This window comes from Anolis carolinensis, chromosome 4 (assembly GCF_035594765.1).
Source record: "Anolis carolinensis isolate JA03-04 chromosome 4, rAnoCar3.1.pri, whole genome shotgun sequence".
Classification (NCBI taxonomy): Eukaryota; Metazoa; Chordata; class Lepidosauria; order Squamata; family Dactyloidae; genus Anolis; species Anolis carolinensis.
Genome location: NC_085844.1, coordinates 218061546 through 218083472, shown reverse-complemented (window position 1 = coordinate 218083472; position 21927 = coordinate 218061546). Strand labels below are relative to the sequence as shown.

General features: G+C 41.7%; 1 protein-coding gene across 4 annotated transcripts in view; it reads right to left on the bottom strand.

The window, feature by feature from the left end:
• tp53inp2 (tumor protein p53 inducible nuclear protein 2) overlaps window positions 1-21927 on the bottom strand; it is a 46124-nt gene that overhangs the window by 2174 nt on the left and 22023 nt on the right. The window contains exons 2-4 of one of the 4 annotated variants that reach the window (XM_062978815.1): window positions 18816-19165; window positions 1005-1043; window positions 695-833 (exon numbers count right to left, since the gene is read on the bottom strand). In XM_062978815.1, coding sequence (XP_062834885.1) covers window positions 695-833; window positions 1005-1043; window positions 18816-18939 — 302 coding nt within the window. In that variant the 5' untranslated portion in view covers window positions 18940-19165. Of the gene's footprint in view, window positions 1-694; window positions 834-1004; window positions 1044-15382; window positions 16481-18815; window positions 19166-21659; window positions 21800-21927 lie in introns of those variants that run through there. The other 3 variants (XM_062978816.1, XM_003220494.4, XM_062978817.1) reach the window with 3 other exon arrangements.

Here is a 21927-nt window from a genome sequence, read left to right as displayed (position 1 = left end):
AGTAATCAAAGAACAAAGGAGGGAAAATTCTGCAATCAAAAGGGCTTGTCGTCATAGTGTCACAGCGGATGGTGCGACAGCACCCCGTGTCCGGAATCGGGCATAACCTTCAGGTGCTGATGTTGGAAAAATGCTGAAATACCTCTATCTGTCTGTCTGTCTTGTATGTCTAAAACGGCATTGAATGTTTGCTGTGTATGTGTGCATTGTGATCCACCCTGAGTCCCCTTCAGGGTGAGAAGGGCAGAATATAAATACTATAAATAAATAAATAAAAACCCTAGACTTACTGCAAAATCACCACTATTTTATGTCCATGATGCACAGTGACTTTAGGTGACTATCCCAGGTTTTCTGGGTTTAACTCAACTTTGTTCCACTTAAAGTTGGGGATATTTCAGAGTTTGTTAGAAACTCCAGTGTATCTCAAGGCTTTGCAACTATCTGAACAGCTGGATTTGGTCTGGTTCAGACTGATGCCATGTCCAGATAGACACTGGTGACATCATCACAGAACTGCATCTGAGTGCCTGGTGATCCCAGTCTCATTTGCCAATGTCAGAATGGGGCACCCATGCAACCTTTTTTTCCAGGATCGAACCCTGGTCTCCTGGAGTTTTAATTCAATGTTCAGACCACTACACAACACTGGCTCAAAAGTATAAATTACTTACACTATTTTCCAGGGACTTACCCATCACGATTGATGTGCTCCTCAGGAGTCTGGGTTTCCACAACAATAGTGCTGCTGGTGACATAGACAGACATGCTGGGATGCTCAATCAAGAGGTCCTCCATGGGGTTACTCTCCATGCTGACAGGATCGGAACATTCTGCAGTAAAACAGGGGGGAGGGGTAACAAACCAACTCTCGTCCATCAAGCAGGGGTCAGGCTGAGAGGGCATGGACCTGCTGATACAGTCACTGGGGGAGAGGGGCAAAGACGAGGTAGGTGGAAGGGACCCGTGGTGGCAACAAGAAGCACAAACGGAATCCTTCTCACCTACCCGCCACTCTTTGCTGGAGGCTGAAGCGTAACTATCTAATGAGAAACGACACAAGAGTCACCGGCCACATGAAATGGGAACAGCCAGAACAATGGTGGCAGCGGCAGCAGCAGCAGCACAACAATATGCAGCACAAATCAAAAGAAAGGCCATAGTTTGTAGCCATGCAAAAGAGTGTGCAGGACAATGCAAGGTGAGGTGGGCGGGTGGGGGAAGGATTTATCAGCAGGCAGTTGGGAGGATGTAGTACACACATTCAGTATCCAATGGATGGGAACGAAGGGAGAAGGAGAAGAGAAAGGGGGGCATTATTAGTACAAAAAACACCCCAAAGGCATTTCTGTAATTCATCCCATAGCCTTCCCTGAAAAGTCAGGGCTGGCCCAAGATGTTTTGCCTCCTCAAATAGCTGCACCCCACAATCAGAGCTTCAGCATCATTTGCAAGTGCAATAGCACACCATCTGAAACCTGCTTGCCAGCCTCTGCTTTTCTCTGCCAGGGATTCCTGGTGTGCCCTTCTTAGATCATGAGCGGCTGCTTCCTGGTTGCCCTTCAACAGGGGGAGGCAGGCAGGGGTTGCTTGTGCAAACAGTTCAGCCTTGCAAAGTGTGAACCAGTGGGAGGGATAAATAGAAGGGAATAGAATAGAATAGAATATAATTCGTTTATAGCCACCTAAGGTGACACAAGCAAAGCAAGGTACTCCACCCAAGATGGGTTATCAATGCACCAGAGGAACATGGAGCTACAGAGAGCATCTGCAAAGGACAGAGTGCCTCACTGTCTCACAGGGGAGTGGCAAAACAGCCTTCTTCCAACTGTTACACAGATTCATTTATTTCAATGTAGATACATCTAAAGCAAATGAAGGACTACAACAGAGCTTTCGAAAGATGGTAAGGGAAGTAATTGTAGGAAGAAATGAATGGCAAAAAGAAGACTCAGGGTAACAAGCACGCTGGTTTGAAATTGCACAGGTGGCAGAATAGAAAGGTGGTTTCCTCAATGAAGTTCTCCTCTCCTCAACAGACCCTAACCCAGAAACAGCTCTCATACATAGAAAAACAGTTATGTGTGTTGTCAAAGGCTTTCGTGGCCTGAATCACTGGGTTGCTGTGTGTTTTCTGGGCTGTATAGCCATACAGCCCAGAAAACTCATAGCAACCCAAACAGTTATGTGTTTCTTCTAAAGGTCACTCACATGTAACATGCATGCATGAGTAAGTGTGGGCCTGCATCAATCTCAATTGATTTTTGTGTAAGAGAAAGAAAAAGTGTCCTTTTATATAAAAAATAAATAATAATAATTGAAAAGTTGAACTAAATAGCCTGTTTTCAAGCAGAACTAAGACCTCAAAAGAATAGTGTAAAACTGAAATAGATTTAATAACACGATTGAAAAAAGATGTTTACACCACACATTTCAGTACATTGACAGGGTCAGTTTTTTGTTTGGTTTTAGTTTTGGGCTTTGGGGAAATGTTTTCTTTTTGGTAAATATTAGGCCCCTTCCACACAGCTGAATAAAATCCCACATTATCTGCTTTGAATTGGAATATATGGCAGTGTGGACACAGATAATTCAAAGCAGAAGTTGTGTGATTTTCTGCCTTGATATTCTGGGATATAGGGCTGTGTGGAAGAGCCCTTTGAGAGTCAGGAAAAAATCAGATAATAATTCCAAACTATATACCGTTTATCTTAATATTGTGTTCAACATAGACCAAAGATTCCAGCTTTTAAAATACCACCTTTTTGAGGCCATGAATTACTCCATTTTTTCTACTGTTATTGGCCATCATTATCCACCTTCATAAAAAAGCTCTTAGAGCAGAATGAGATTTTAATTTTAAATCATAAGATTTTAACAATTTTTAGATTGGCAAACAAACTTCCACCAGCTGGTTTACCCTTCTTCAAACATTCACACATATACATGCTTTTAAGCTCTCTATCCCATATCTCAGGTCTTCCTCTTATGAGAACTGACCTTTAGGAAGGATTTGCAAGACATGCAAATAGCTGTAGTGAATAGGAAGCAGGTTATACATTAGCACATATGAAGCACAGAGCCCAACCTTATAGTTGCACACAAAAGCATACCTGCACATTTTAAATTTTAGCGGCCCACCCTCGCTTTCTTACTTCCCTCTGTATTATCTCCTTGGAAAAATTAGAGATGAAGACCAAGCAAGGACCTGCATTTTTGCCAGTATTATCCTTTAGATCAGGAGCAGGCAACCAGATGTTTTGTATGAGAATATTGAAGGAGGCAACCTGGCATACTCTGGATGTTTTGGACAACTTCTACATAGTCAATTGTGAGAGTTGTAGTCTGAAACGTCTGGACACCAGGCTGACCACCCATGATTTAAAATGTGATATGCATTGGCAGTGATACATAAGCTAGAGACCTGAATTAGACTCCACACTGGGTATCAGTCTCTGGGTCACTGGATACTGCACTATTCTTAGCTGTGGAAAGGCCCTGCACATGTTAGAGGTACACCGTGGACTGAAATGTTATCACAGGGCAGATCTGTGATCTGATCTATCAATGGGTTCACTCTAAAAAAAAATCAGAAGTCTTCCATTTTGATTCATGCTGTGGTGGGTGGGCATGGATGGGGGTGGTGATGGACTCTTTCTTGCATACTGTTGTCTTATTCTAAATCTCCTCAGACCAAAGTGGAAATAACACTAATAACGTTGCACAGATTTTTCTATTGAGTCCCCACTTTCTCTCTTTTTTTACTTAAGAAGGGCTAATAATTATTTTGAGAGCAATGCCAACAGGAAAATAGCCTGCAATATGGGAAGAATTTAATGCCAACTCCACTAGACTAGCGCTTTTAACTAAATACTCATAGTTACTATTTAAAAATGGTTTGAGATCCAAGCACAAACCTCCCACCTAGAAACTGGGAGAGTTTCTCTTTTGGACTACAGTTTTCAGAAACCCCAGCCAATATTAGAAGTTTCTTTCTATTAAAAAAAAGGTCACTTTTCAAAGGTAACCATGCTTCCACCTCACATCTGCTTCAGAATCAGGAACAGGGAAATTCTGGATTCTCATATATTTAAATGTGAGAATCCAAAATATTTTAAATTATACTGGATGAGTATCCCTTACAAATTTACTTGGGACCAGAAATGTGTTTGATTTCAGATTATTATTATTATTAGTATTATTATTATTATTATTTAAAAAAAGATGTTTATACTATTTGCCTTTGTATGCATAATGGAATATTTTTTAAACGGGATTCAAGTCTAAACTTATTTTATATACACCTTATACACATAGACTGAAGGTAATTTTATACAAAGCTTGGAATAATTTTGGGCATGAAACAAAGTTTTTGTACACTGAATCATCAGAAAGCAAGGTGTCGCTATCTCAGACATCCATGTGGACAGTTTTGAAGTTTGGAGGATTTCAGATTTCTTTTTGTACATATGCAAGGGTGTCATGGAACCCAGTTACAGGGCTTTGGTAATTCAGCCCTGTAACTGGGAGTCATAACATAAACAATCCCAGGAGCACCTGGCAGAAGAAGATAGAATATGCCTGGGAACTTGGGGCCGAAAGTATAAACAATTATAATTGGTCTAGTGTGTGAAAATAGTAAAGTAGTAATGTGATATTGTGGGGTGGGACTTGATGATGATATTTACGTGTGGTGTTACGTAGCATCAAAAGTTATAAAAATAGTTGTATGTAAACATTGGGTCATTCCTGACTTTTCCAAAGTCATGTGTTCTTCAATAAAGATTGGATTTGAGAGCAGCCATCTCTGATCTGCGTTCAGACTGATCCTTTGAAGTGAGCAGGACAATTAAGTCAGGAATCCAGTTCTCACCCTCCTGCAAATTTGCAGTGAAGTGATAATGAGCAGGGAAGGAGATCAAAGCCATGACGGAGCAAAGGGGCCTCCGCTGGGAGCTCTGCCGTTGGCAGAAGAGACATTGCAAGCCATAGCTTCCTCTACGGGGTACCCCAAGCCGGACGGCGTGACCCAGAGGATTCCCAGAGGGGGAAGAGGCGTTCCGGCGGCGGCAGAAACCAGTTGGGGATCTGGAGGAAGCATGCCGGAGACCGTGGCCCTGCGGTTATCCATCCTGGAAACTCACTTATCCAGGCTGTCGGATACCGTGGGGAGAATAGTGCCAATATTGGAAGAGAATCTCCAAAAAGAGCACATCCGATATGGCGCCGAGAGAGAGCCAAGCAAAGGAGGCGATTGGAGCCAGAGGGGAGCTTCAACGCAGAGTCCCGTGGCGGCAAGGGACGAGGGAGATGAGGAATACTGGCGGGAGCTGGAGTTCCGGGACAGAATGGCGCGAGAAGTGGAGCGTCAGCGAGCCCTGGGAACTCTGAGGCCGCCATCTCCAACAGAGCTCCCAACCCCCCGAATGGGCGTCGGGGTGGAAAGGCCACTGGGGCCAGGGATCGGGTCCAGTGGATTTGCAGACGAAGGCGGAGAGGAGCGGGGGATCCAGGAAGAGGAGGAGGATGTGCCGTACGACGAGGAAAGGCGAGATGAGGGGGCTACAGCAAGGCCAGTATGCGGATGGGCGGAAGAGCCGACAGCGGCGGCAGACTTTCGGGAGCCGCGCAGAATGACCACCGGAGTGGGGGGCGGCGTGTTCCAAGGAGCCGCCCGAGGAAACCTGATGCAACCCTTCCCCATGCCTCCCAGACAGCATCAACGAGCTGCAGAATGGATGCCTAGAAGGGAAGACCTCAAACTAGAATACGGAGGGGAATCAGATGAACTGAACTTTTTTCTAATTAGCATCAGAGGATACATGGAAGACAATGCACACACATTCCCCTCCGAGGCAAGCAGGGTTCGAGCCATCGGCAACACACTAAAGCGAGGAGCAGCCAGCTGGTATGTGCAGCTTCATGCCAGACGCGACCCATGCCTGAGGTCAGTGCCCCGCTTCCTTGCCGCACTGGAAAACCGGTTCAGAGACCGGCTAGAGCAATTGAGGGCTCGAGACCAGCTGAAAGGAATAAAGCAGAGGGACAAAACAGTGCCCGAGTACGCAGAGGAATTCCTTCACCTCGCGGAAAGGGTACCAGAATGGTCTGAAGTGACCAAAGTGGAATTATTTAAAGAGGGACTGCGCCCCGAGATTTTCAGCTGGGCAGCGCACAGAGACGACCCCGAAACGCTCCAGGGATGGATTCAACTAGCGGGGCGCGTCGAATCCACCCTGGCCCAAGTAAAGCGCTTCAGGAGCGGCAGCGGCCAGCAAAGACCGGTGGCGAGGGGCCGAGGAGAAACGAGGAAGCAGGAAAGACCCGGAGGGAGGCCGGGGATTCCCTCCAGAGGAGATGACAACAAACCTAAACCGGGATGCTTTGTATGTGGGAAGACGGGCCATCGAGCAGCAGAATGCTGGGCCCGGAAGGGGGAGCCGCCAAAAGCCCCAAAGCCCAAGCCAGCAACCGGGAGGCGCGCGGAAGAGGAGGTGCAGGCCCCAGAATCTTCAGAAAAACTGGTGAGTCGGGACAACCGCATGATAGTAGTGCCAATCTGCCTCTCAGGGCTAGAAAATCGGGCCACCTGCAAGGCATTTGTGGATTGTGGGTGTTCTAGAAATATCATAACCCCGGAGTTAGCAGGAGCGCTGAAATGCCAGCAGATGGCGCTTGACTCCCCAATTGCATTTTCGCAGCTAGATGGATCAGTCGCTGCTGGGGAAGTATCTACAAAGGAAATACGAGGAATCCCATGTAAAATAGGCAAATGGGAAGGAAGAATATCCTTTGTGATAGCCCCTATTGCCACATATCACGTAATATTAGGGATACCATGGCTCGAACAGGCAAATCCTGAAGTAGATTGGAGAGGAAAAAGCCTAGCATTCAAAGAACAGCAGATGCAATGGGAGATAAGCAAAATTGCAGAAGAGGAGGACGAGGAAGATGAAGCAGGGGAAATAGACCCACAGCTATTGCCACCTGAATACAGGGACTTTGTGGATGTTTTCAATCAGAAAGAGGCCAGTAAATTGCCTCCTAAAAGGAATATGGAAGTAGAAATTGAAATAACCCCAGGAGCAAGCTTACCCAAACCAAAAGTGTATCCCATGTCTGTGCAGGAGAAGGAGGAATTGAGGAAATACATTGATAAAAACCTGGCGCGAGGCTTCATTAAGCCATCCAATTCTCCTCTCGGGGCCCCAGTGTTATTTAGGAGAAAGAAAGACAACTCCCTAAGATTGTGCATTGATTATCGAAATTTAAACGCAATTACTAAGGACAATAAATACCCTATGCCCTTAGTCAAGGATTTAATTACCGTATTGAAGAAAGGGAGCATATTTACTAAACTGGATTTAATTGAAGCGTATCATAAATTAAGGATCAAACCGGAGGATACTTGGAAAACTGCATTTTCCTGCGCATTCGGCCATTTTGAATACGAAATTTTGCCTTTCGGGTTAAAAAACGGAGGCGGCTGCTTTATGCAGCTTATAAATGAAATACTACACCCGTTATTGTACAGAGGGGTATTCATATTTCTTGATGATATCTTGATCGTAACTGAAGATAAGGAAAAGCACGTAAAATTGGTCCGGGAAGTTTTGCAGAGACTAAGAGAAGCAAAGCTGTACGCAAAACTGTCCAAATGTGAATTCAATAAAACTCAAATTGACTTTCTGGGGTATCGGATATCTCCAGAAGGGTTAGCTATGGATCCAGCTAAAGTAGCAGATGTAAAAGAATGGGGAGTGCCTCAAACAAGGAGGCAATTGCAATCGTTTCTGGGGTTTGCAAATTTTTATAGATCCTTCATAAAAGGCTTCGCGCAAATAACTGCACCCCTTACTGAGCTTTTAAAAACAAAAGGGAAAGGAGAGACAGCAAAAGTAAAAGCTCCTGGCGCCAAACTGAGTTGGACGCCAGAATGCCAAAAGGCATTTGAGACCCTAAAAGAATGCTTCACAGAAGGACCCATTCTAAAACACCCCGATATCAGGAGCCCTTTCATAATCCATTGCGATGCCTCAGACTGTGCGTATGGGGCAGTACTATTGCAAAAGGATCAAAATGGGAACTTAAAACCCTGTGGATATTTGTCCCGGAAGTTCAGCGAAACTGAAAAATGTTGGCCGATATGGGAAAAAGAGGCACTAGCCATATTAAAAGCCTTAGAATGCTGGCGACACTTCCTCGAAGGAAGCGGAATCCCATTTGAAATTTGGTCTGACCATAAGAACCTACAGTATTTAAAGTCTCCTAGAAAATTGTCCCCCAAACAAATTAGATGGGCGCAATACTTCAGCAGATTCGATTTCCAATTAAAGTTTTTTCAAGGGAAGCAGAATGTCTTGGCGGATGCTCTTTCACGCATGCCTCAACACGAAGGAATACCCACAGCAAAAGAGGGAACAATATTCTCTGACAAACAATGGGGCTTAGCTGTCAGGACAAGAGCACAAACCCAAAAAGAGAACACTGCTATGGTTGAACTCGACGGAAAAGATAATTGGGGAAACGAGCTGAAACAGTCTTATGAAGGAGACCAGTGGATCGCATCCAATGCAGAACAGGGGGAGCAGAAGGGGGGATTTTGGTTTGTGAACAAAAAACTGTATATCCCAGCAACATTAAGGATCAAGATTTTGCATCGTTTTCACAACAACCAGAGCGCTGGTCATACAGGAATTACAAAAACAACAAAAGCAATAGCAAAACATTGCTGGTGGCCAGGGATGAGGAAGGACATAAAAAATTATGTTGTTCAATGTGATGATTGTGCCAGAAATAAATCGAGAGGAGGGAAGCCAATGGGATTATTACAAACAGTAGCAGAACCTACCAGACCTTGGGAATGTGTAGCTATGGACTTTGTGGGGGAACTACCGGTTAGCAAAGGACATCGTTATATTTGGACAGTATTGGACCTGTTTTCTAAACAGGCCCACTTCATAGCACTGACGAAACTACCATCAGCCGAGAAACTAGCTGAATTGTACATAAACCACATTTACAAACTGCATGGATGTCCCAGTAGAATTGTCAGTGACAGAGGAGTACAATTCACAGCAAAATTTTGGGAAAAATTCCTGGAAATGCTAGGAGCAGAAAGGAGTTTAAGTTCTGCTTTTCACCCCATGACAAATGGGGCGGTAGAACGTACTCAGCAGACACTTGGGCAGTTCCTTCGAATGTACTCTAACATGAGACAAAATGACTGGTCTCGGTGGTTGGCTTTTGCAGAACTAGCTTTTAATTCGACTATACATTCAGCAACAAATAAAACCCCCTTTGAGGTAGTTTACGGGTATGAAATACAGCCTCTGCCCCAGCTGCCGAGATGGACAGAGAATGAGGGAACAGAGGCAGGGAAATGGAAAGCGCAAATGATGGAATGCTGGAGTCAAGTGACTGCATCCTTAAAAGAAGCACATAAAAAGTATAAAGTATTCGCAGACAGAAAGAGGGTGGAAGGTGATAAATTGGAGAAAGGAGATTTAGTGTGGCTAAGTACCCAAAACATCAAACTGGGGCTACCTTCGAAAAAATTGGGCCCTAAATATATTGGACCATTTAGAATACAGGGTGTTATCAACGAGGTGACTTTCCAGTTGACATTGCCAAAAAGTTTAGGGAAAATACACCCTGTATTCCATCGTAGCTTACTGAAAAAATATATGGGTACTTTGGACAAAATGGACACATAGAATTATTGTTTTGTTTCAGGCTTGTGATGAAAGAAGAACCGAAGAGGAGGACGAAGAAAAGGAGGGCACCATGTCATGGAACCCAGTTACAGGGCTTTGGTAATTCAGCCCTGTAACTGGGAGTCATAACATAAACAATCCCAGGAGCACCTGGCAGAAGAAGATAGAATATGCCTGGGAACTTGGGGCCGAAAGTATAAACAATTATAATTGGTCTAGTGTGTGAAAATAGTAAAGTAGTAATGTGATATTGTGGGGTGGGACTTGATGATGATATTTACGTGTGGTGTTACGTAGCATCAAAAGTTATAAAAATAGTTGTATGTAAACATTGGGTCATTCCTGACTTTTCCAAAGTCATGTGTTCTTCAATAAAGATTGGATTTGAGAGCAGCCATCTCTGATCTGCGTTCAGACTGATCCTTTGAAGTGAGCAGGACACAAGGGTTCCTAAATTGTCAGGAGGGGTGGAGAACCAAACTCCTGGGCCACCAAATAAACAAGGCTGCTTTCATCTCTGCCCTGGAAGAAGAAAGAGGAGAGAACTAGGAACATGGTGGTGGCGGCAGCTCTAGTGCCTCTGCATAATGGGATTGAAGTAGGATTTTTTAAAAAAGAAAATGTTACTAAGTGTCCATTTTTCATTCAAAAAGGTGCATGATTTGAAGCGTCTGCTTTGCATACAATTACAGTGTTCAGATACTGCAAATACATTTGCACACACAAATGTCTTAGCAATTATGATCATCCTGCACACCACCTGAATATATATGTGTGTGCATGTACCTTCAAATTGTCTGCCAACTTATAGTGAGGCGTTTCTTAGGCAAGGAATACCCAGAGGTGGTTTTGCCAGTTCATTCCTCTGAAACATGGCCTCCAGCACCTGGTACTCCTTAGTGGTCTTCCATCTAAGTACTAACTAGAGGTGAACCTACTTAGCTTCCAAGATCAGGCAGGATTCAGTGCCTTGAGAGTATCTAGGTATTTTTTAATAGAAAATACCTGTATTAGAGTGAAGAAATACTCATAAAATTAATCAAAACTTAGAAAAGAACATGGTTTTTAAAAACCTGCACAATGGACCTGTGATTGCAAAAGACATACATTTGGGGATTATTTATATTTTAGGATTGCAGTAAATTGTAGAAGGCATTCAAATAGGGTGGGGATCCTGCAGTTCCTGGTTAAATTATATGTTTTCCTTTGTCTCCATATGTGTTTAAAAGCCTTGGAGGGAAGGACTTTGCAACTGCTCTTCACCTCCACCCCACCCCTTTCTATGGAAGAACTATTTAATAAGCTGGAGATTGTTCCAATCACATTTTTTAAAAATCAAGACTAGCAAATCAAGAAAACACAGGTTCGTACCCTTTTCAAGATAGCATTCTCACCCTGAAATTCCTCCACTCTTGCCCTCAAGAGGGGACAAACCTTGAGATCTGGCAAGTGACAACCCTAGGCAGCCTCTATGCCACTGCTTCTTAAACTATGGTTTCCCAAAATAAATGGCAATTGTCAAAGTTTTCTGAATGTCACCTAGTGGCTATTTTAGGCATGTTTGAATTTAAATGTTTGATATTGATACTTATTTTATATACTTGGATACCCAGAGTCACATAAAAATTTATCAGGCCAAACAGGATCCTGAGTGGAAAAGTTTAAGAAGCCATGCTCTGTGTTGTGTGTGGGCAAACTTTGGCTTGCATGCTGTTTGAAACTCTTGGTCCCCACTTTTATGAAGCCTCTCAGAAATCCCCAAAGCTCTGAAGTCATCCATATTTTTAATGTGTGATTTTGAGAAGGGGGGGGGGTAATTTGTGCTTCCACACTGTACAGAAATTGCTCCAAATGAATGAAAACACATGGCTAAAATCCCACTGCTCGTGTTTTTTCCTCTCAAAATAGTACAAGGAAGTGACACAACATCATTGTAGAGGGAAGACTGAGGAAAATGAATGTTTTTGGTCTTATTGTAGGTGTATGAATGGCACATGGGGGATTGGGGGGGGGGGGTAGGTGGCCTCCTGATTCCCATGCAGTTGCCCACTGTTGCTTTATACCAATCTGTTACCAATAATAATAAAACTTGAAAGCCTTAGTGTCACTTCATTTGTGCACCAGAGCAAGAAGGCCAATTAACTGGAGAGGAATAGGCACACACACACCACTGAACAGATCGTCACTGAGGATAATCGTTCATTGGATTCCTCAGTGAGCCTTGTGCAATTCCAGTACCAGGAAGAGGGTGGCAATAATTAGATCTCTGAGTGACAGGAGGAATGCACAATCTTTTTTTAAAAAGGTAAACATCATTGCCTCTTGCAAAGATTCTTGGCAGGATGTGTAACAGGAAGGATACAGAGATCAACACATCAGCCAGCAAATCTGAAGCTTCAAAAAGAGTTTTTACTCGTTAAAAAACAAGGCAAGAGAGAAAAGAAAATATTGTGTTGTTTTTTTAAAAAGTGCCTCTGATCTGGACTAACTGGAGTTTTCAGGGGCTTTAAGGTTACATTCATCAGTTGTACCATCAGCTGTACAGTGACTCTTGTGAACTTTTGTGTTTCAGAACACGATAAACAACATGTTTTAAGCTTGCTGGGATAATATAGTGTGCCTCAGTTAAGAAGCTGGAGACAATGACATCAGTGTGGTAAAGTGCTCAGATCTGACTTTGCCCTATTCTTTGGATGGTTTCTGGCTTTTTTTCTATGGAGGTCAGTTGAGGCCAGAAACAGAGAGAGCTGCCCTTTTAGCTCTTCTCTCGTGATTATTGATCTACAAATACATGCTGTGGTTGCTGAGAGAAGGAAAAATAACATTACACATGTGCTGGGCCATTATGGATTTATATTTCTGAGCCCTGGCCTTTGGAAAACAAGCCCTGTTACACATTAAATGTATCCCCAGAGTTTACTTTTTAGTACTATAGCTCACAGAATCTACCACTCTCTCATTAAGCATGTAGAATGAATGCAATTTAACACCACTTTGATTGCCATGATATGGAAGTTGAGTCATATGGAGTTGTAGTATTACAAAGGTTTTTGGTCTTCTCTGCCAAAGGGTTCTGATGCCCCACCAAACTACAACTCCCAAGTAATACTACCTCTGAGCTTGGAGGAGTAGGTCCTGAGATGAAGCTGATATTAGCTCTGTGCCAAAGAATATGAGCAGCATTGTCTGAGGTGTGTTTTTTTTTTCATTCCCCAGATAATGTTTGTTTCTCTTGTGCCAACAAATGCCTTGGCGCAGCTTTATCTTGGTATATCACAGGGTCAATCTGAGAGGGAGCTAAACACGAAAAAGCAGTGCAGGTTTTCCATGTTTCTCATTTATGTGATGTTTAGGGCCAGTGTGAGAATTGTGTGGCCTTTCAACTGTTGTTAATATTTAATTCTATTTTAATGTTTATATATTTTTTGGTTTGAAATTGTATTGTATTTGTTTTACTGCAAGCTGCTTTGAGTCACTTTTTTGAGTAAAAAGAGTGGAATAATAATAATAATAATAATAATAATAATAATAATAATAATAATAATACAACTCACAGCATTCTTCTGGCAAGAGTGGTGATTCAACAAGAGACAGAAGACTGTCCAATGTCTACTCTTGCACTAAAATGTTTTGAGCCTCATCTTCCAGAATCTCTCACCACTGGGAACCAATGGGTTCTAGGAACTAGAAAATCTTTGGAATTTGATGAGGGACCAATGTTGTGCTGGGAAGATCTAGTGAAGTGGATCATAGCTCTCTAGTACAGAATTCTAAGAACCTCACCAAGGACAACTCCCCAATGGGTATGTTGTAGGGATAGGTTCTTATTTCATGTTTGCATGTTTGATTGCAATAAAATTTTGATACAATTTGATTATACATTGGGAAACGTATTGAAGATATGAAACAGAGTTGGCTGCTCCATGGTATCTAGTGTATATTCAGAATGCATGGAATCAAAAGGAAGATTGATTGATATCCTACATAGATGAATGCAATGTACAAGTTCAGCTTGTGGGATTCTGCTGTTGTCCTCTTTTCCCAGTCACCACTACCAGGACACACCATTATGCTTTGATAGCCCCTTCCCCAACCCTTCCATTACTGGGATGGTTGGTTAAAAGAAGCACTTGACGATGTCTTTGTGGCCTGATGTAGATCAAGAATATCATCTTCCAAGATCTGTTGGAACCCTCCAGACATCATCTCAGCAGATGACCTCATTAGTCTGTGTCTGCTTCTCCAATCTGCACTGCAGAAACCATGGGAGGGAACTATCACAGTGCAATGATGAGTCTAAGGACCTCATCCCATGCATTCTGGGCTGTGTTTCCATGTGCCACAAAGGCCATCACATGATGTTAGAGCACATCTGGTGGGACTCAGTTTCCACGACATATGGAAATGGACCCCAGAAGGTGTCTTCAGGAGTCAGGTGCTACCCAATGCCAAACTGAGGAACATGGGAGAAAACGGATAAAGGCAGGGGAAATACGAGGGGTGGCTGGTCATCCCAGAAGATGAACCTCTGCAGTAGGGAATTAACTAAGTTAATTCCCTCTGCTTTCCCTCACCTCCCACCCCCCCACCCCCCGCTCATGGGATGAGGCCCTTAAGAGCATCTTTATCAGCATCCTTTTTTGCAGATATCTGTCCCAGTTTATTCTACAACTTCAGGAGGGCTGGACACAACATTACTCACTGCCCTGCTCTCCAGAACCATGGAAATGGCTGTGTTGTGGAGGTCACGAGGCTTCAAGGAAAGGCCTCATTGGGAACATTTTTATCATTGCCATCAGGCTACGACTGTAAACATGAATTGGAAAAATTCTGAGTGAGACTTATGTATGTCATCATAATTTCTGAATAGGATGGTAGCTTACATATTTTCTGCAAATGGAAATTTTGCAGCTCCTTAGAATAGAAATACTGTAGCCTATCCCTTTTCTATGGGGGATACATTCTAAGACCCTCAATGGATGTCCAAAACCATGGATAGTACCAAACCCCACATATAGTACTGGATGTTTTTTTTTTTACTATACATACTATACATACATAGCAATGATAATGTTTAAGTCATAAATTAGGCACAGTAAGAGATAAACTATATCTAATAATAAAAAGATAATGATAATAATGTACTTTTATAAAAGTTATGTGAATGTGACATGCAGCCTAAACTTATGAAATGTTTATTTCTGGAATTTTCCATTTAATATTTTTAGATTGTGATTGAAACTACTAAACCGTGGAAAGCAAAATGGCTGATAAGAGGGGACTGTTGCATTAAGAAAGCATTTCACTGCTTTTTTCAATGGTGTGTGTCAGTGTGTTACACTAGAATGGATTAACTGAATAAGTGGAATGTATCCATAGGCTGAATCATCTCTCCCAAGTTGATTTATTGGTTCTTCGCTAGTGGCAGACTAACCAATGGGGCTTGTGTCTATGGGCCTATCATTAAAGCTAAATCCTGTCAAAGATGTTAAATTGGATTCATGACCCAGTAGGTACAGCAGATATACCCAAACCTCAGAAGCAACATGCTACTTTTAATTAGTTCTTTCCACCAATAAGAGACATTAAAATTGTAACATGGAACTTCTAATTCCTATTAAAGTAAACCCATTGAATCAGTGCAGTTTGCCTACACATAGACTCACCTTTCAATAACCGATCTAGCAGTCTACCTGAATTAGTGTTAACTTTGTGCCAATGAGGCATAACTGCATTCCTTTCATGATGCAACTTTATCATTTATGATGTGATTGTGTGTATGTGACCTCACTAAAAAATAAGGGAAGAAAACCATAGAGCTCATCCTATGTCTTGTGCTGCTGCTTGTTGCTGTCTTGTCGATGTTGAGGTAACAATAGGGCAGACAGGAGGAAATCATGTTTGTACCACTCCCCATGGTTATAGCACTCAGCTGTTTTAAAGTAACTAATAGTAACAAAACTAGTTACTTTAGAGAAATGGGGGGGGGGGAGTTGATTATTATTTTATTAAAAACCTGCAATTACAACAACAGCTAGTTGCTCTTGGAATGCTTGAACAATATTCCCAAAATAATTACAGTACACAGCACTTTATGAAACCTGTCCCCGCTGGTTTGTTTTTAATTCTCTGATTTTATTGCTTGGATTTTAATGTATTTATTATTAATTTTGTGAATTGTTGGAATGTTTTTGGTCAAATGTCTTGTGTTGTTGTTTTCGGGCTTGTCCCTGTTGTAAGCCGCCCCGAGTCCCTTCGGGGAGATGGGGCGGGATATAAAAATAAAGTTATTAGAGTCTCACTTATTCAACATAAATGGGCTGGCAGAACGTTGGATAAGCGAATAGGTTAGATAATAAGGAGAGATTAAGGAAAAGCCTATTACACATCAAATTAGGTTGTGATTTTACAAATTAAGCACCAAAACATGTTTAACAACAAATTTGACAGAAAAAGTAGTTCTATACGCAGTAATGCTATGTAGTAATTACTGTATTTACGAATTTAGCACCAAAATATCACGATGTATTGAAAACATTGACTACAAAAATGTGTTGGATAATCCAGAACGTTGGATAAGCGAGTGTTGGATAAGTGAGACTCTACTGTAGTTCCTGTTATAGTTGCCATTTTTAAAAATGTAACTTTCCAAACTCTTGAGTGTTGCAGCCTTGTATTAGGATTATAGAGAGGCTAGTCTGCCAGTTGCCTTTTTCTGCCAGCCATTAACACTCTTTGTTAACATTTTAGGAATAAGGAAAGTCTCTGCATTCAGCACTGAGGCAGAAAGGCATTTTAAGCTGGGAAACATGCAATTTAGATACAGCCAGCTCAGGAGGAAGTTTGCATTTGTTTCATAAGATAAGTCCGGGGGACCGAAATGCTGGCTTCCTTCCCTTGTGTGCTGCCGTATCATGCACCAAAGGCCAGGGTAGTTGGAAGACAAGCAACTAGACTTTAGTATCTACAGCCTGAAAACATTCCCTTTTTCCTTGTGAGTTTGCAGATCCTAGGCAGCATGTTTTCTGGCCATATTGTGTGGGGAATTTTGGGAGCTGTAGTCCAAAAAGCCGCTTTCCCAAGCTGTGGGAAATGAAAATCTCTTCAGGAAAAACTCAAACTAAAAGGTGTACGTTAAGAGAAGTATGCACAAAAATACATATGGCTTTTCATTATAAGTTTTTTTTTAAAAAAAAAACCCCAAAAGGTTGAAAAATGAGAAGCTAATGAAACTGTAATTGATAAATACATCCATTCCAAGATGGGATAGAAGCATTTCCCAGATGAAATGGTACAGTCAAAATGAATACCCAGTGGTCATCAGGTTGCTAAGTTAGTTCGGTCCCAAAGCACTTCCTGATGGGTGGCATTTTATGATGTTACTAGGAATTTGTAATGCCATCCAACATGATTCATTGAACCACAGTTGACTGGAATGTGTAATTTTTAAGAAGTCTAACAAATTCAATAGATACTTTCCCTTCAGCCTGAATAGGAGAAGTGCCAGGCCTTGAGAGTGGGGGACCCTAATTAGCTGTGCTGACCTACCAAAAAAAGAAAAGAAAAACATGCCACTTGTCCCAGCACTCTGGCTAAGAGACTCTTTGCAGATCTCTTTTCTCTTACTATAGACTACTGAGACTATGCAGACATGTCAGTTTTTCCTGTCCTGTCACTCTCCTCTGCTTCTCTCCCTCCAAACTGTCTTTTGTAAGATAAACACATTTTACCCAGCCTGAGTTTCCATGGACTATTCAGCCTACTTCTTTAGATGCAGTAATAAAGCATACAGTTCATCAGATAATATGTACTGGAATGTGTGAAACTATGGACCAAGTAAACCTTGTGCATCTTTATGGTGCTATAAGACTCTTGCCTTAAAATGTTTGTAATATCTTAGGAGAGGTTTGATGCTCTCAAAAGCTTGCACACATTTTGCATCATTTTCATTAACCTTAATAAAGATATTTCACAAATCCAAATTTTGGAATCACATAGGGGTTTCTTGAAGAGACCTTTCTACTCTCACAAGATTTTCCATGAGGCATGCTAACAGAAGCCAGCTCATCTGGTATGCCGCTTGGACAAGATTAGCCTGGGGAAGAGACATTACAACACTCTTCAAACACTTATATAGAAAATGCCAAATGCTTGTTTTTTGCTGTCCCAGGAGGTAGATAATATCTATCAATATTACAGTAGGGCAGGGTGGATTTCAGCTGCTCATCAGAAGAAACCTTTCAATTATAATAGTAGTTGGTGATTTTCACCAGAAAAAGATAAGTAGGAAGTCAGAGAGCATTACATTGAGCATTGCAACAGAGTTAAAAGCTCGGCTTGGTGAGGGTCATTCCAATCAGCAGCCATGCAGCTGCATAGTACTGATCCCAGCCACCTTCTCTCTCCGTATGGCTTCCTCTTATCTACTGCTGAAAAGCCCATGGAAACTCCTCAGTTCCCTCTCAGGATTGGTAGCCTCTTTCTGCCCTGCATGGTCTACCACTATAGTAGGTGACCATAGGATCATAAGCATCCTGTACAGATCTTCCCAGAACCTAGAATACTATTGTTAAAATGCAATGCATTAGAACAGCAATTCCCAAACTCTAGTCCTTCAGTTGTTTTGGATTTCAACCCCCAGAAAACTCAGTTGCTTTCATCAATGATCAGGGATTCTGGAAGCTGAAGTTCTAAACTCCTGCAAAATCAGAGTTTAGGGAACACTGCATTAGAACCAGCTATTACTTTCAAGGGGTAATATACTGATTTTTCATTTAAAACTAAATGCCCTCCAAACCAACATTTACCCAAAAAAAGGATGACATAGTCCTTCAAACTCTACAGCCAATATTTACCCCCAAAAGGGAGTAACACTGTGATATGTAAGTACATTATTTACATTGCTTTACTTTACATTATTTTAATTTATATCATTCTACCCTTTTTATTCTAGAAGCATTTTCATGTCCTAAAAATAGTTCCTCATGAGAGAAATGTGTGGTGTTAGTCTCTAGGCAGAAGCTTCTACTTCCTCAGTTCTCCAGTTTGAGAAGTATAGCTCTAGGTAGAATATCTATTACTTTTCTTTAAATTTCTCACCTGTTATGTCAATAATGAGCCAGTCATCTTCTTCCTCCTCCTTAGAAATGAAAGGCTTGGGTTCCTCAAGGTCTTCAGGTGCGCTGCTGTCACTGAAGAAGAGGCTGGTGAGGCGCTGGAACATGGCTGGAGACTGATTTCTGAGGTGGTCTTAGGAAGAAAGATGGCAATGATTCCCTAGATGCCTGTTCTGCTACAGCAGATGGAACTAGTAGGTGCTGATGGGGAGAGAGCTGATGGACAATTCCTTCTGAAAGGCAGGAGTTGTTTGTTTCCTAGTGAAATCTTATCTGAGTTGAGTTACATATAGTGCAATCATAAGGTTCTTCACTTGGCTTCAGTGCAAAGGCCTGAAAAGAAAGGAAAAATGCATTCAGGCAGTCTAGGAGACAAAAGTTGCTTGAATCACGAGGAACTCAGATGGCTTGTAGAAAGGCGGGGAAAGAAAGTCTTGCATGGCTCATAAGCCAATTAGCCATGGCCATTTCCCTTGAGATTGCCCTCTATATAAACTGTACAAATGTGGTAAAGACATTCTTCCACATCCTTTTTTTACTATTCTTATACAATTGGATGGCAGGGGAGGGGAAATTCATTTTGAGAAATGTTCAAAGGGGAAGAACATTTCAGATACATTTTCATAGGTGGAATGGCGAGGTCTTGTGCTTACCCTATTAGATGGGCCTAAGTGTGCCTGTGTGTGCATGAGTGCACACACACATGCACACACATATTCTCACTCCTTTTGTACAATCATTTTAACAACAACACATAAGCCTCATTGACTCCCCATGTCTCAGGCAAAACCCAGGTGAAGACTTCAAAAAAGTAACTATTTCACCATGAGAATTATGCAGGAAGAAGTGTGAACAGCCAGGAAAGCTACAGAATAATGTAGAGTCATGCTGAAGGAACTAGAAAATCCCTAGAGAGGACCTTTTTTGTCCAATGTGGATGAATGAAACCATGGGAACTGGTATTGCAGACACGTGAGATATACTGTAGTGTGATTTGGATTTTGTTATGTCATTAGAAGGTAAACACAGTCTTAATTTGTATGTCTAATTGCAAACATACACGCCACTGGACAAATTCCATTATGGGAGGAGAAAAGGTTTGTTGCAGGGAATACTCAGGACAATTCTATATAGACACTATAATCCAGTTCAAAGCCAATTCGACAGAAGGGTGTCTACAAAATGCACAAACCTCCAATGCATGCTGTAGTATGCATTAAGCCTGAGACAGCACGTTAAAAAAAACTCACCAGAAACAGTGCATTTAAAAAACTCATGGCAAAGACTGAATTAGGCTGATAACGTGAGGAAAACCAGATCATTTCCTTCAAGACTGTCCTTCTCACCCTTTTGTTCACATTTCCTGCCATGGTCTAGAGCAGATCTCAAATGGACATAGACATGGTGCATTTCAGCAGACTGGTTAAGAAAAAAAAGTCTTGGGCTTGGTTTGATTCCAATCTGCAATCAGTGGATATTGTGGCCACCAGCCTCCATTTCCTGGAGCCATTATGTAGGATCCACACTGCAAAATTGGTTCATTTTAATCCAATACATTCTCTTTAATGTATAAATTTTAGTCGGGCACTCTTACCAGCATAGCATGCTATCCCTTTTAGGCTAGATACTGTATTTACAGCATTCCTTTTACTGCCTGATACTGTTTGATACTATCTGAGGCTTGGAGGTGCCACACCACTTCAACAAACTCCTGCAAATTACGATATATAGCCACAGAGTCCTTATATGAGCATTTGTGGATAATAGCCACGAAGAAAGAATCAGGATTCAAAGTGATATTAATAGATCGGAGAACTGGATGAAAAGTGACAAATGAATTTAAAAAGAGATAAATGTAAGGCACAACACCAAAGCTGGAAAAACATGCAAAGATGCACACGGACTGCCAACAGCATATGCAAAAAGGACTTAGTAGAATACAAGCTAGAGTCAACAGTGTGATGCAGCAGTCAAAAAAACCAATGCAATTCTAGGCTGCAGCAACAGAAATATGATATCCAGATTGAGGGGGAAAATAGTACAGCTGTATTCTGTTTTGGTTAAACTGTGACCATTTCTGGGCACTGCAGTTTAAGAAAGATACTGACAAACTGATATTTATCCAGAGTTAAGTGACCAAAATAGTAAAAGATCTGGAAACCAAACCCTATGAGGAATGACTCAGGGTACTAGCTATATTTAGCTTGGAGGAGAGAAGACCGAGAGGTAATATGGTACCTATCTTTAAGTGTTTGAAGAACTACCATATACAACAGTGAAGAACTACCATATACAACTACCATATACAACCTGTGGGTCCCTAGGTTGAGAACCACTGATGTAGAAGATGGAGTAAGCTGGTTTTCTGCTGCTCCAAATACAGATATTCCAGATTTTAGAATACTTGTATTTACATGAACCAATAGATACAAATTATAAGATTCTTCCTAAATATTTGAGATAACTTCTCATAGTAAGAGTTGTTTGACAGTGGAGCAAATTGTTCAGAATATGATGAAGTTCCTTCTTTGGAGGTCTTTAACCAAAGGTCGGATGTCCATCTGTCTGCTCAGTTTCCCACATAGCAAAATATTAGACTAGACTATTCCTTTCAGCTCTATAATTTTATCACTAACTATACTCTTTCACATCCCTACACCTCTCTTTCATTTCTGAGAATAAATGTTCCAACCAGTTAAATAATGTGACAGTACCAAATGTATCACAGAAAGTAATTTAAGGTTCGAGAACCCAGAAATTCTTGGTTATTAGCAGTTGGAGGTAATTTATGAGCAAAGATTAGTAAGCTTTCCAAATATATTCATACCTGCCACATAATTGACTGCATGAATGCTTTGTTTCGTCGGCTCCTTCCATCACCTGTGCTGGCTGAGGAGGGTTTACTCTCCACATCCCACCAGCTCTGTCCAAATGGATTTGCACTAAAGTGTGGCTTGGCTCAAAGATAGATAGCTGCTCCTTCTTCTTTCATGATGATGACCCTCATTTTGCCAAAAACGTTTAGTTCAATATCTTTTGGGGACCTACCTACACATAACAATGATGGCTTGCAGCAATCACCATGGGAGGGGGCT